We start from the raw sequence: 13,179 nt of genomic DNA, 5'->3' as shown, positions 1-13,179 counted from the left end.
CAGTGTATGACACTTCAGTGCTAACAATATCATCGAATTTCTCACAAGGAACACGTCATTGAACTTATCATGTAGATACACGAGCCCACCCGCCGCGGCCATCTCATTGGGTGCAATGTTACAACATGAAGGCGGCTGCGGCGAACGGGTGCTGACTAGAGCAAAGTGACACGCTGGGCTGCAGGTTTGAATACCGAGATGCCATGGTTTTCATTCCCTATGGACCTTGCCGAAACCTCGATGCCTTTCCATGCTGAAATTTGTCCGATTCACGTGTAACACCCCATGCACAAGAAAAGCAAGTGATATCTTCCATTCATGCCGAAGACCACTGTCCATGCCGCCGCCCGTGACTCGGATGAGGGGCGGACCCTTTTCTATGGCCATCAAGCCCCTCGACGACATAGCGCATACGCCTTCCCAACCATTTTCAGCACCTCCCACAAACAACACCTTAAATCGTGGTCTCGTAGGCGAGGGGAGTGACGGTCTCGGGCACGTTCTCCTTGAGGGGGATGGTGTGGGCGTCGCGGGGAGCGGCAGGAAGACGCTTGAGGAGGACGGTCTTGCCCTCGGCCTGGGCCTCCTTGCGGAGACGGGCGTTCTCCTTGACGCGGCGCAGGAAATCGTCTCGGGACCGGGAGGGGCTGATGTGCTCGACGCGGATGTTGATGCGCTTCTCGATGTAGCGGTGCTTGACCTTCTTGTAGATGATGATGCCGACGGCGGACTTGCTGACGTTGTAGACAACGCCGGTCTTGCCGTGGTAGACCTTGTGGGGCATACTGTTCCTGGTGTTAGCAGCCGTCTCGGACATCCGACACCGCGACAGCTTCTGCGTCGCCAGGTGCGTAGGTGGTTTGTGGAAGTCGTCTTACCCCTTCTGGACAGCACCGTTGGCCTTGATATCAACGATGTCACCGACGCTGCAATACCCGTGTTAGAAATTTCCGTTTTCTCGTGTGCCGAGTCGAATTGTCGTGGTTCAATCGTACCGGTATTGCCTGAGGTAGGTGGACAGCTTGATCATGCCCTTCTGGCGGAAGTTCCTGGAGAACGCATACTGCGCGCTTCCGTCAGCGATTCGTTCAATCGAGAGTTGGTATTCTGAAATTGTCACATACACGCGTACCCGCGCGAAGACCCGCAGCGTGACCCATCTTGTCGGTATATTGTCGTCGGAGGGGTGGTCGTCGGTTTGGTGTTGAGGATCTTGGATCTTGAGAAGCGACGACTTGTTCAAGGCGAAAAAAATGTCGGGTGTGTGCGCCGTGCTTCGCAGGTGGACAGGGCGGTGCTGATTGGATGTCCCGCTCGCCGGAGCGGGGTGACTGCTCTTACCCTATGTTTAGGGCAATTCTTCCTCACGTGATACCACTGTGGCCCGAGCTTTCAATGCTGGGCTCCACACCGCACAACCAGTCTTTTTTCCAGTTCGTGAACTTTGTGGTCTGGTCGCAAATCCTCGTCAACCAACGTTTGCGAAGCACCAAGTCGGCAAGATGGCTCCGTAAGTCGACGACGATACCTTGGGCTCAAAAAAGACGCCTTGCTAACACACTTTGAACAGTCTTTCCTACTCCAAGACCTCGCGCGTCCCGCGTCGCCCCTTCGAGGCCGCCCGTCTGTCAGTATCTCCCGGCCACTGAACATGAGCTTGCTTCTGTTCATGTCGTGTGAGCGCCAAACTGACTTCGATATTCCAGTGACTCCGAGCTCAAGCTCGTTGGCGAGTACGGTCTCCGCAACAAGCGTGAGGTCTGGCGTGTCCAGCTCACCCTCTCCAAGATTCGTCGTGCTGCTCGGTATGTCCTTCGATTTACGAAAATTCGAGGACCAAGTCTTTTCGAGGGAAGGTTCAATTTCTAACACATCTTGCAGTCAGCTCCTTACTCTTGACGAGAAGGACCCCAAGCGTCTCTTCGAGGGCAATGCGCTCATTCGCCGTCTCGTCCGTGTCGGTGTTCTCGACGAGTCCCGTATGAAGCTCGATTACGTCCTTGCCCTTAAGGTCGAGGATTTCCTTGAGCGCCGCCTCCAGACTTGCGTCTACAAGCTCGGTCTCGCCAAGTCCATCCACCACGCCCGTGTCCTGATCCGCCAGCGCCACATCCGCGTCGGCAAGCAGATCGTGAACGTCCCCTCGTTCATTGTCCGTCTCGACTCGCAGAAGCACATCGACTTCGCTCTTACCTCGGCCTTCGGCGGCGGTCGCCCTGGTCGCATTCGTCGCAAGAAGGCCAAGTCGGCTGAGAAGAACGACGATGGTGAGGAGGATGAGGACGAAGAGTAAATCTGTCGTCAATTCAATCTTCTACAGGCTTTGGGTGGTTCTTAAAAACGCGTCGGGCGGTGGAAATTCCCACCATGGACATTGGGCGGTTCATACTTCAGGCGTTAGCCAACGGATCAATGGCATGACCTTCATGAAGCAAAACTTTGTCCACGATATCACCCATAAAGTTGTCCCATCATGTGTACTAGTCGCAAAAAGCTGTGAAGATGTGAAGGGTATCATTATTGTATGACTGTCATATCATCGCACAAGTTCGTCTTTGCCCAAGAACTTTGCCATGGGATCGTTTGCGGCTGTGCGCTTTTTTCTGTATTCCTCCATTTCAGCCTCAGAAACCCCTCCCATCATCTCCTCTGCCGTTCTCTTTTTTGCTGCACCCTCGCTCTGGGGCTTCGTCTCGAGCGGGTTTTCGGCCGGTTTCGTGGATGATGCAGCTTCAAGCAAGGCCTGGCCGGTTCTCTGCCGCTCAGAGGCATCCAGAGCTGCCTTCCCCTCTTCCCCTGTGCAGTAGCTGTTCTTGACAAACGAATGACAACATGCGTATCCCCATTGGAAGTCTGACCACCAACTACCCCAAACAGACGTGTGATTATGCATCAAGACGTCTTCAGGGTATTTTGACTTGGCAACGGCCTTCGGTGCACCCTTGATAAGACCGCTTTCGTCGTATTCGACATATCGCTCTGATTCGGTGACCATGTTCTTGACTTGATCCGGCATCTTGTACTGCGAGTCGTCGCCGTACATTTCGAGGAGCTTTTTCTCCTTCTCGATACGTTTCTTTTCAGCCTCTTCGAGCTGCTTCTTCCGGTAGAACTGACCGGCGGTAGGATTTGCCTGAAGGTGCTGGCTCGTATCGCCTGTCTTCTCTTGCGCCTCCCACGCGTAGTTCTGGGCCTTTTCGAATTCGCCTGCATCGCCTGATGCGCGCATGAAGCCCTCTTCGGCAAACATGTCGGCCGCCTTGTCATTCGTGGCGCCGCCATCAATGAGCGCTCTCGTCTTCGGGTCATACTTGGCGGAATCCAAATCGAGATTCAGGAGGTATTTGGCGGTATCTTCACGCAACCTGAGCTGCCGTGTCGCGGTGCTCTGGTGCTTGCTCATATCGTTTTCCTCGGCATACTTGTCGCCGTCGTTCGCGCCCTCGTCCTCTTCATCATCTCTGGCTGGCAACGCCTTCTTGCGCAGTTCTTCCATCTGGTTGAAGTCTTCCACGACACTGCGGTATTCCTTGGAGTCATATCCGTTCCACCGGTCGCGCTTCGCATCCCAGCCAAGCTTGACATCTTGAATCACTTCGTCCGCCTGGATGTCGCGCCCCGTCCACTTCGCGCCCTTGGCTCTTGGTCGACTAAGGCAGTCTTTTGCCTTATGCGTCATGGCGCCACAGTTTTCGCAAGCACCCTTTCGGTATTTGGTGGCGGCCGGGCCAGCCTTCCTACCGCGATCATACCACTGTGATTGTTCATTCTTCTTCTGCAGACGCTGATGCTCGAGGTAGTCGTTTTGTTCGTCGCCTTCTTCGCCGGCATAGAAGGGCCTTTTACTGATGAAGGAGGGAATGTAGATGTTCTCTTCTTTCGAGGCGGCTCCTGCGCCAGAACCAGTCTTGGAGTCCGGCCGACGTGGTGGCGGGGGTGGCATTGTGGCGGCAGCAAATAATATACTGACGATACAAGGCTGTTCTCGTTGTCACCTGGGCCTTGCCGCTTCAGCACTTGGAAGTATTTGCAGCAACCGCGTTTCCCTTTGATGGCGACAAGGATCAAAAAACGGCTGGAGGTTCGGGTCAACGATTAGATAACATCGAGCATCCTGAATGGGGAAAACTCCTTAAGTAACATGTATGTCACGTGATCGCGCGACTAAGTCTTGTCACGTTGGAGCAGGCAGGCAGTCATTTCACACTGGAGTCGCGTCACGTTCCTCCTGCAATTAGGTCTCACCCTGGCTTCCTCAATAATGGTGCCGCTCAGTAGAGCAATGCAACGTCCTCCATGATCTGAAAATCCCCGTCATGGACCTATTTCGGGTCAGGTTGAACTGCTTGGACCATTATCAAGGCACGTCGACGCGGTTTGATCCCCAACTACGGAACGATGTCCACCCCTCCCAAGCCGCGAAGGGACCAAAAGTCCCTATCGTGAGGGCTTTTGGGTCCACCGAGACGGGCCAGAAAGTATGCGCGCATATTCATGGAGCGTTTCCCTACATGTATGTCGAGTATAGCGGCAGCCTCGAACAAGATGAAGGTGAGGACAACCTGGCACACGGATTCGGTGTCGCTAATCAAAATAGTTGGCGCATACATCTATCGCTTACATCTTTCCATTGATCACGCGTTGGCAGTCAGTTATCGCCGTGATCAGTATTCAAGAAATGCCAAGTTTGTAGCACGAATCACTCTCGTCAAGGGGATCCCGTTTTATGGGTTCCATGTCGGTTACAGGTTCTTCCTCAAGATCTACATGTTCAACCCCATTGTCATGACACGCCTGGCAGATCTTTTCCAACAGGGCGTCATCATGAAACGGAAATTCCAACCTTATGAGGCCCATCTCCAGTACTTGTTGCAATTCATGACCGACTTCAATCTCTACGGGTGTGGATTTCTCGATGCTTCAACTGTTCACTTCAGAGCACCCGTACCGCGTTATACCGAGGAGGGGAACTCGCTACACTTGTGGCATGACCAATCAATCCCGCCAGGGAGCATCCTGGACGACTTCTACCTCCCTAGGGTGAGTCGTTGCGCAATTGAAGTCGACATCTGCGTTCAGGATATCACCAATCGCAAAGTAATCAAGGAACGTCTGCTACATCACGATTTTGTTGAACGCATCAAACCACTCCGCTCGGATCTAAAATTAGTCAACAGTATGGCCGGGCTTTGGAAAGACGAAACAAGGAGACGCAAGCTCCGAATGACAAATGCTCAGTCAGGCAGTAGCCCCTTTCCAGCCGAAGTCCTTGTATCCATGTCGGCAAACATTCGACAGACAGGACTTCCAGGCTGGATACACGAGGAGGAGTACCGAGAGGACCTAGAAAGACTGATCGATGCAGAGAGAGACCAAGAAGATCAAAGCCAGCCCGGCTTTGATACATTTGTCGAACAGCATCCTTTGGCAAACTCGGTCAAGACTGCTTTGCAGTCAGTCGAAGATTTATTTCCAGCGAATCTGATGCCTGCGCTTGGTTTGGTGACAGAGATCATCGCCCCCGATGAGAATCCAGCCAGCAGCATCGATGTTGACGAGCAAAAGATTATCGACAAGCACTTGCTTGATGCGAATGACTTCCCGAACGACTCTGACGAGGACTGGCTTCCAGCTATCAACTTTTCAACTGCTGCCGCGAAGGAGGGTTCGAGAACACTTCTAAGTGAGGCTGCGCCAACTCTCAATACTCACAGGGCGCCCAGGGAAGGGTCAAGTGCCGGGCAACGAGGTATTCTGCGGGAGACGACACCCATAATAGGGCCGTTCAAGGGCGTCTGCATTAGTCGGCTGACAACTGGCATCCCTCACGTTATCCCTATTCCAAGAGAGCTGCTTGCGATTGCGGAAGTCGACAACTTGGTCAGCAAACGGCGTGGAGCACGGAAATCAGATAGCCAGCTCAACACGTCTGTAAAACGACGACCCTCTGCTGTGCTGGGAAACGAATCGAAGCGCCCGAACTCCGGTCATACACTATCCCAGCACAACACAGCTGCAAGAAAACAAGAGGACAAGTGTAGGGTTCTGCCGAATGTTGCTTCCGTCCCCGAAACAAAGCTGCCGAGCAAGTGGTTGTCACCCACATTCAGGAGTTCGAGTAGACCCAATGGTCGACAGATATTACCGCCGGGGCGAGCCAGCCATGCATTGGGTTTCCCGGTTGTCAAGAGCCAAGACGACCCAAATACCAAGTTGCGTCTCAGTCAGATCGACAAAGACAACTTCTCATCTTCGGGCTCGCCAGAAAAACACGTGTTGTTCAATACAGTTGTTCTGTTAGCAGGAGGGAACGGCTCAAAAGTCCCGTTGGCTGGAATGACCAACGTTGGCAAAATTGCAGATGAGGCTTCGAGCTCGTCAAACACATCGTGCTGTGCTTCGAATGCACTGCAGGCCGTTTCTGACGGAAGAGTCATTCTTCTCATTGGGTCTTTGCCGCCCTCGAAGGCAGATGTTACCACAAGTCTCGGCGATGGCCATACACCGGACGTTATTTATCAAGACGCGTACTACAGCAATGAGTCGGATGTCCCTCTGAAACCTCGAGAGTATGCTGGCAAAGAGTTTCGTCTGGAGAGCAATACTTTACCTTACCTTCCGGATTTTGATCCTACGCGTGTCTTGCAAGGTGGTGGCAGGTACGAGGAAACGGACAGCCCAGCATTTGATGAAGCTCTCGGCGATGAGCAACGCGCAATGTGCTCCTTTAGAGGCTGGGAAATCGCCCAGCCTCCTCCCAGTTACAGAGAGGTGAAGATCTGGTGGGAGACAAAGCAGACAAAACGAAAGTCAAAGTCGGATTCCGCGCTCAAGTCATTGCAGAGCCCCAAGATGAACCATCATTACTCTCAGATTGATGGGCCAACACCACGAAACACTCACGGATTCAAGTATACCCAGAAGAAGAAGTCAAGTGGCATCAAACATGAGATTCAGTATATGAGTACAATGAGCTTGGAGGTCCATGTTAACACGAGGGGTCATCTTGTGCCTGATCCGGAGCACGATGAGGTCCAGTGCATTTTCTGGTCAATCAAAGCTGATGGCTCGATAAGCGTTAGTCAGGAAGCTGCCGGGGCCATGATCCAAGGCATAGTCTTGCTTTCCTCTGATGGGAGCTTGGCGGAGAGAGTACGACGGCAAACATCTGTCGAGGTAGTCGAGGAGATGGAAGAATTAGACCTCTTCGTGCGGATGGTGGAGATTGTGAGAACCCATGATCCCGACATCCTGACGGGATACGAAGTTCACGGAAGCTCCTGGGGCTACCTCATCGAACGCGCCCGCGTCAAGTACGATTACGATCTCTGCGACGAATTCTCTCGCATGAAAAGCAACTCACATGGAAGAATTGGCAAAGAAAATGACCGTTGGGGCTTCAATACTACGTCGACCATCCGCGTTACTGGCAGACACATGATCAATGTTTGGAGAGCCATGCGCGGGGAGCTGAACCTGCTACAGTACAGCATGGAGAACGTCGTATGGCATCTGCTGCACCGGCGTATACCTCACTATTCGTGGAGCACTCTCACGAAGTGGTACAAGAGCGGCATGCATCGCGATATGAGCAAGCTGATGCGTTACTATCTGAGCCGTACACGACTGGACATCGACATCATAGAAGCGAATGAGCTGATTCCGCGGACCAGCGAACAGGCTCGCCTGCTCGGCGTGGACTTTTTCTCAGTCTTCTCTCGCGGCTCCCAGTACAAGGTTGAGTCCATCATGTTTCGTATTGCGAAGCCCGAGAACTTCATCCTTGTCTCTCCCAGCAGGCAGCAAGTGGGCGGTCAGAACGCCCTTGAGTGCTTGCCGCTAGTTATGGAGCCACAAAGCGCCTTCTACAGCAGCCCAGTGCTCGTCTTGGACTTTCAGAGTCTGTATCCAAGTGTTATGATTGCATATAACCTGTGCTACTCCACGTTTCTTGGTCGTATCACCAACTGGAGGGGTATGAACAAGATGGGATTTACTGAGTACAAAAGACATCAACGACTCCTCGAGTTGCTGAAAGACCACATCAACATCACGCCCAATGGCATGATGTTCGCGAAGCCTGAGATCCGCAAGTCCTTGCTAGCTAAGATGCTTGGCGAGATCCTCGAAACTCGAGTGATGGTTAAGAGCGGGATGAAGCAGGACAAGGATGACAGGTCGTTGCAGCAGCTCCTCAACAACAGACAGCTGGCCCTCAAATTGTTGGCAAACGTCACATACGGCTACACCTCGGCCTCTTTTTCCGGACGCATGCCCTGCTCAGAGATTGCGGACAGCATCGTTCAGACTGGACGAGAGACCCTTGAAAGAGCGATTGCCTTCATCCACTCACAAGAGCGGTGGAACGCTGAGGTGGTGTATGGTGACACAGACAGCTTGTTCATCCACCTCAAGGGCAGCACAAAAGATCAGGCTTTCGACATTGGTAACGAGATTGCCAAGGAGATTACCGACATGAACCCGAGGCCCGTCAAACTCAAGTTCGAGAAGGTTTACCACCCGTGTGTCCTTCTCGCCAAGAAGCGTTACGTCGGCTACAAATACGAAAGCAGAACCAGGTCAAGCCCGACTTTGACGCCAAGGCATCGAAACGGTGAGACGGGACGGCACCCCGGCCGAGCAGAAGATTGAAGAGAAGGCCCTGAAGCTCCTGTTCGAGACAGCCGACCTGAGTCAGGTCAAGGCATACTTTCAAGCGCAATGTGAAAAGATCATGCGCGGCGCCGTCTCCATTCAGGACTTTTGCTTCGCCAAGGAAGTCAAGCTCGGCTCGTACAGCGACAAGGGCCCGCCGCCGCCGGGCGCCATGATCAGCACGAAGCGCATGCTCGAAGACGCCCGCGCAGAGCCGCAGTACGGCGAGCGTGTGCCCTACGTCGTGGTCACCGGCGCGCCGGGCGCTCGACTAATCGACCGCTGCGTGGCCCCCGAAACGCTCCTGCGCGACTCGCAATCACAGCTGGACGCCGAGTACTACATATCGAAAAATCTCATCCCGCCGCTCGAGCGCATCTTCAACCTCGTGGGCGCCAACGTTCGCCAGTGGTACGACGACATGCCCAAGGTGCAGCGCGTGCGCCGCCTCGAGCAGCGCACGGGCGCAGCAACGCGCCTGGGTCAGGGCCTAGGGCAAGGCCAGGGCCAGGGGACCAGCCGGAAAACTCTCGAGAGCTACATGAAGTCGGCCTCGTGCATCGTCTGCGACGTCAAGATGAAGGTCGAGGGCACGCTCTGTGAGCGGTGCCGCAGCGACGTCCCGCCGAGCATCCTCAACCTGCAGAGTCGTCTTATGCGCGAGGAGAAGAGATATCTCGACGTCGTCAAGCTGTGCCGTAGCTGCGCGGTGCTGCCGCCTCTCGATGACGTGGCGTGCGATAGCAAAGATTGTCCCGTCTTCTACTCAAGGGTCAAACAGGCCACCAGACTAGCTGCCGAGAGGAGCGTGCTTGAGCCGGTGATCAAGGAGCTCGGCGCCGAGGCTGCCAGGGCGGCTTTGGAGTGGTAGGATGTTTTCGATCGGTGCGAGCCATACGCTTTCTAGATAGACAGGGAAGGTCCGTTGATTTTGTTTGCATAGCGAAGCGAAGATGGAAGGGTTTTTGTCCTTGAGCCACATGCGGTCAATGCAGGAGTTATGATCATGAAACGGTGCGAAGTCGGCGGTACAGCGTTTCCACCCCTGTGACGTGCTTCCACGGTGAGCGTGTACGATGGTAATGTCAAAAGAATCCGAGGTTGCATCTCAAGCTGCTAATCGTATTCGACATTCGTCCAGTCATCCCCGCCCCAAGCTATGATAACTAAATCAAATAATACCATGACTACAGGATGTGCACCCAGACTCCTAGTCCTGACTGGCATGCAGCTCTCGTCCCTAAGTCAATGTTGAAACAAAATGATCCCTGAAGCCTCAATTCCATATTAACTCCTCAGCTCAGCCGGCACCGCAGCTAGATCTCGTTTCGCTTCAGCAAGCGGCGCCTCGGATTCGCCGCCTTCCTCCTCGGTGTTGTCCAGCCATCCGGAAAAGTCATCGTCATCATCTAGTAGTACTTGAGCCGGCCGCGCCTCGATAGGACTGTCGGCCTTGCGGCTGGCTGAATTGGTCAATCCAGTGGTTGATCTCTGCTTCACCATCGGCGTAGCGTGGTCTTCTTCGTCTGGTGTCATACGTGGTTGGCCCAAGGAAGATCCTATTTCCTGCACCCCTGCCTCCCAAGTTGGCGCACGACTGGTGTAGTCTGTCATGTCCTCGTTCAAGGGGGTGGAGGGTTCCGACTCCATCGGCGCCGCGACGACGAACAGGTCGTTGTTGCCCGTTTCCTCTCGTATCTCTCTGTGTCTTCGCGATGGCATGGGGGGTTTCCGTTCGCCTGCGCTGTTGATGCTGTCATCTGAATGCGGGCGATCGGGCAGTGATGGCGTGGGCTCCGGTTTCCGTTTTGACGGCACGGGTATCGGAGTCACCTTTTGCGTCCTGTCAGGAGGAGGGAGCGGGGTCCCGGGCGGCGGCAGCGGCCTGCCCCGACCCATCGGTTTGTTGAGATCTAACGGGGGCTCCGCTTCTCCTGAGATGCCATTCCTTGCATCTTTGTGCCTCTGTATCGCGTTCCAGCCCCATTGCCTTGCCTGTGTGGCCGCGTTCGCGACGGCGGCGAGCGTGACCCGCTTCTGATTTTGTTCTTCGCCCTGAGAGCTGCTGTTTGCAGTATCCGACGCGGTATCGCGGCGGAAGAGTCCTGTAAGGGAGCCCGGGTTGCTCCGCAATGAGCCGGCGTTGCTCCTGAGCGAGCCAGCATTGCTCTTCACGGATCCCTTGAGCGAAGACGCGAAAGAGGCAGCTGAGCTGTTGGGGTCTTCGACAGGCCCCGCAGACTCAAGAGAGGAGGCAGTGCTACGACGACCAGCTGCAACAGGCGTCTTCTCTGTCTCTTTCTCGTTGTCCGTGTCCTCGCGTGAAGACGGGGACGAGGGGTCGGTGTCCTTGGCCAAGGATGCAGGACGCGCTGGTGAAGCTGTGGGTGTCTGCCCGGTTGAGCCCATGGAACGGGCCGACAGGGCTGCCATCATGGCCGAGGCGTTATCCGAAGGTGGCGAGGACGGCTTAAACACATCAGCGTGGGCAGTGTCGGTGCCCACGATAGGGTCTGACGGGCTCGACATCGAGTTGGACCTCAAAGTCTTGGGACGTGAGCTGGTAGGACTGTTCGGCTCGATACCCGTCGACACACCAGCTGTCGAGGGTCTCAATGTCTTTCCTGCCAGCTTCCGGCCGAGGAGGCCTGTCGGTGGCACGTTGTCCGATAGGGGAGCGCTGTGGCTCTTCTCGACAGGCTTTAGGTCAGCCGTGTCAACATCGCCGGATTCTTCCAAACGATTGACCGTATCCACATCTCCTTCTTGTGCCAGGTTTGTCTCCACACTATGTGAGACAACGACGGCGTCATCGCCTTGCCAGATGCCTCCTCGCCACTTTTTATGTTCCGTATTGAAAAAGGGGACATCGTCCCAATATGGTTGAACGAGCGTCTCGGCGATGACCTCCTTCATGCGGTGCTCAATCTGCCGCAAAATGAGGGTGTACGTGATCTGTCTTGAGCTGACAATGGGCTCGATGGTCATCTCCATCTTGGGCATAGTCTGAAAGGAGAACCAGACGCGGTTGCTCGGCGGCGGCTTGATCTTGAAGAAGACGTGGCCGTCAAGCTTGTGCAGCACGACAGCCAAGACGAGATCGACCTCGCGCACCTTGAAGCGGGAGCCCAAGTCGAGACGAGCAGTGGCAGCCACCTCCATGCGAAAGTTGCCGTTGTATTTCACGTCAGCCTCCATGCCACATTCCCCCTCGACGCTGAGATCCTTGTGTCGCGGATTCAGCAGCACGGGCGCTGAATCGCCTGTATCGATTTTGCGAATGACTATGTTGGTCAGGAAGGAGGGTCGTTTCACTCGGGCTATCTTCTTGGTGAGCCTCTCGCGGATCATGTGCTCCAAGTCGGCCGTCTTGTACAGGCCGAGGAAGACGCGCCCAATCATGGCGTTGAGCCAGCGCGTTTGTTGGTGGTCTTCTGAAGAATGCAGCTTCTGTACCAAGGTGATGATGTTTTTGACGTCAAATTGCTGCGGCTTGGGTGCCTTCTTGTCCAGGTCCATCTCGGAGTATTGCTCCTGATGGCGAAGGAGAGCAAAGTAAAAGTCCTCCTTGGCCGAGCCGTCTTCGGAGAAGAGATAGAAGGGCTTCGATAACTGGCCGTCGGCGCCGACATCATCCTTTCCGACGTGACAGACAAAGAGCATTCCTCTTGATGAACAGCTCGCCCTCTGGCGTGACGTCTCCTCCCGAGTATATGCTGATGGTATGGTGGGCCAGCGAGACGACATGGCGCACTTCGATCTGCTCCTCGTCGTCGAACAGCATGATGTGGCCGTGCCTGTGATTGCACAACAGAGTCAGCTACCGAGGCACCCAGCAGCGAAAAAGACAAGTCGGTGCGTCAGAGTGTCAGGGTTGGGGGATGGACTAGACCGACCTCAGCACGACGTAGAAGACATTGCCGGCATTCTTGGGTCGTTGGTTCGCGGCGGCCTTGGTCTCGAGCGGTCCAGGTCCCTGCTTCCTGTCAAAGATGCTGCGATACATGGCCTGGTAGACGCTCTGGCTGGGGGCGGCCACGGTGGCGGATCCGACGGGGGTGGCTCGCTCGATGGGGCGGGCGTTGATGCCCATGGGCGTGTACTCTCGACACACGGCAAAGTAGCCAGAGGCTACCTCGTTGTCCTGCGTCGACCTGCTCTTGGGAGCATCCTCCGCCTCGGTCTTGGCCTTGTGGGCCGTCCTCGCCCCCTCGAGGCCGGCCAGGTCGTCGTCAGGCTGGACGATGGCGTTGGGGTCATGTCGGTCGGCGTCGACATCTTGTCGGTAGGGCAGGGTGTAGTGGGCGTGTGCAAGGACGGCCACGACGACGAGAGGGAGGAATGTCAGGCCGCCCAGAATGTAGGCGAACAAGAAGCCGGTGAAGCTGCCCATGAATACTTCGGACCTAGGGCCAGTGTCGATGACGGTGCGCGAAGGAGGGCGCGCTAGCAACTGGTCGGGAGGCCAGGTCGTCGAGGGGCCGACGATGGCATCTGTACCGAAGCAGTGCCAGCTGGATAAAT

At 55.1% G+C, this 13,179-nt stretch overlaps 5 protein-coding genes across 5 annotated transcripts; 2 read left to right on the top strand and 3 right to left on the bottom strand.

The window, feature by feature from the left end:
• Positions 1-177: 177 nt before the first annotated feature.
• Positions 178-1,206, bottom strand: VDBG_01983 (60S ribosomal protein L21; the record flags this gene model as incomplete). Its single annotated transcript, XM_003007749.1, has 4 exons — positions 178-785; positions 879-926; positions 996-1,063; positions 1,125-1,206. 4 exons carry the CDS (start codon positions 1,158-1,160, stop codon positions 455-457), a joined length of 483 nt encoding a protein of 160 aa, XP_003007795.1.
• A 261-nt stretch (positions 1,207-1,467) lies between these two features.
• VDBG_01982 (40S ribosomal protein S9) lies at positions 1,468-2,498 on the top strand (the record flags this gene model as incomplete). Its single annotated transcript, XM_003007748.1, has 4 exons — positions 1,468-1,510; positions 1,571-1,627; positions 1,707-1,805; positions 1,882-2,498. 4 exons carry the CDS (start codon positions 1,503-1,505, stop codon positions 2,291-2,293), a joined length of 576 nt encoding a protein of 191 aa, XP_003007794.1.
• A 38-nt stretch (positions 2,499-2,536) lies between these two features.
• On the bottom strand, positions 2,537-3,943 carry VDBG_01981 (pre-mRNA-splicing factor SLU7; the record flags this gene model as incomplete). Its single annotated transcript, XM_003007747.1, has 1 exon — positions 2,537-3,943. The coding sequence occupies one exon, from the start codon at positions 3,941-3,943 to the stop codon at positions 2,537-2,539; it is 1,407 nt and encodes a 468-aa protein (XP_003007793.1).
• Positions 3,944-4,316: 373 nt separating this feature from the next.
• Positions 4,317-9,526, top strand: VDBG_01980 (DNA polymerase zeta catalytic subunit; the record flags this gene model as incomplete). Its single annotated transcript, XM_003007746.1, has 4 exons — positions 4,317-4,551; positions 4,598-5,040; positions 5,299-8,614; positions 8,685-9,526. The coding sequence occupies 4 exons, from the start codon at positions 4,317-4,319 to the stop codon at positions 9,524-9,526; spliced, it is 4,836 nt and encodes a 1,611-aa protein (XP_003007792.1).
• Positions 9,527-9,942: 416 nt separating this feature from the next.
• On the bottom strand, positions 9,943-13,048 carry VDBG_01979 (uncharaterized PH domain-containing protein; the record flags this gene model as incomplete). The annotated part of the gene is made up of 3 exons (XM_003007745.1): positions 9,943-12,291; positions 12,353-12,452; positions 12,552-13,048. 3 exons carry the CDS (start codon positions 13,046-13,048, stop codon positions 9,943-9,945), a joined length of 2,946 nt encoding a protein of 981 aa, XP_003007791.1.
• Between the last annotated feature and the right edge of the window lie 131 nt (positions 13,049-13,179).

The sequence above is a fragment of the Verticillium alfalfae genome, genomic scaffold (assembly GCF_000150825.1).
Source record: "Verticillium alfalfae VaMs.102 supercont1.2 genomic scaffold, whole genome shotgun sequence".
Classification (NCBI taxonomy): domain Eukaryota; kingdom Fungi; phylum Ascomycota; class Sordariomycetes; order Glomerellales; family Plectosphaerellaceae; genus Verticillium; species Verticillium alfalfae.
Note: the sequence above shows the minus strand (reverse complement) of the source record. Positions and strands in the feature narration are given on the sequence as shown.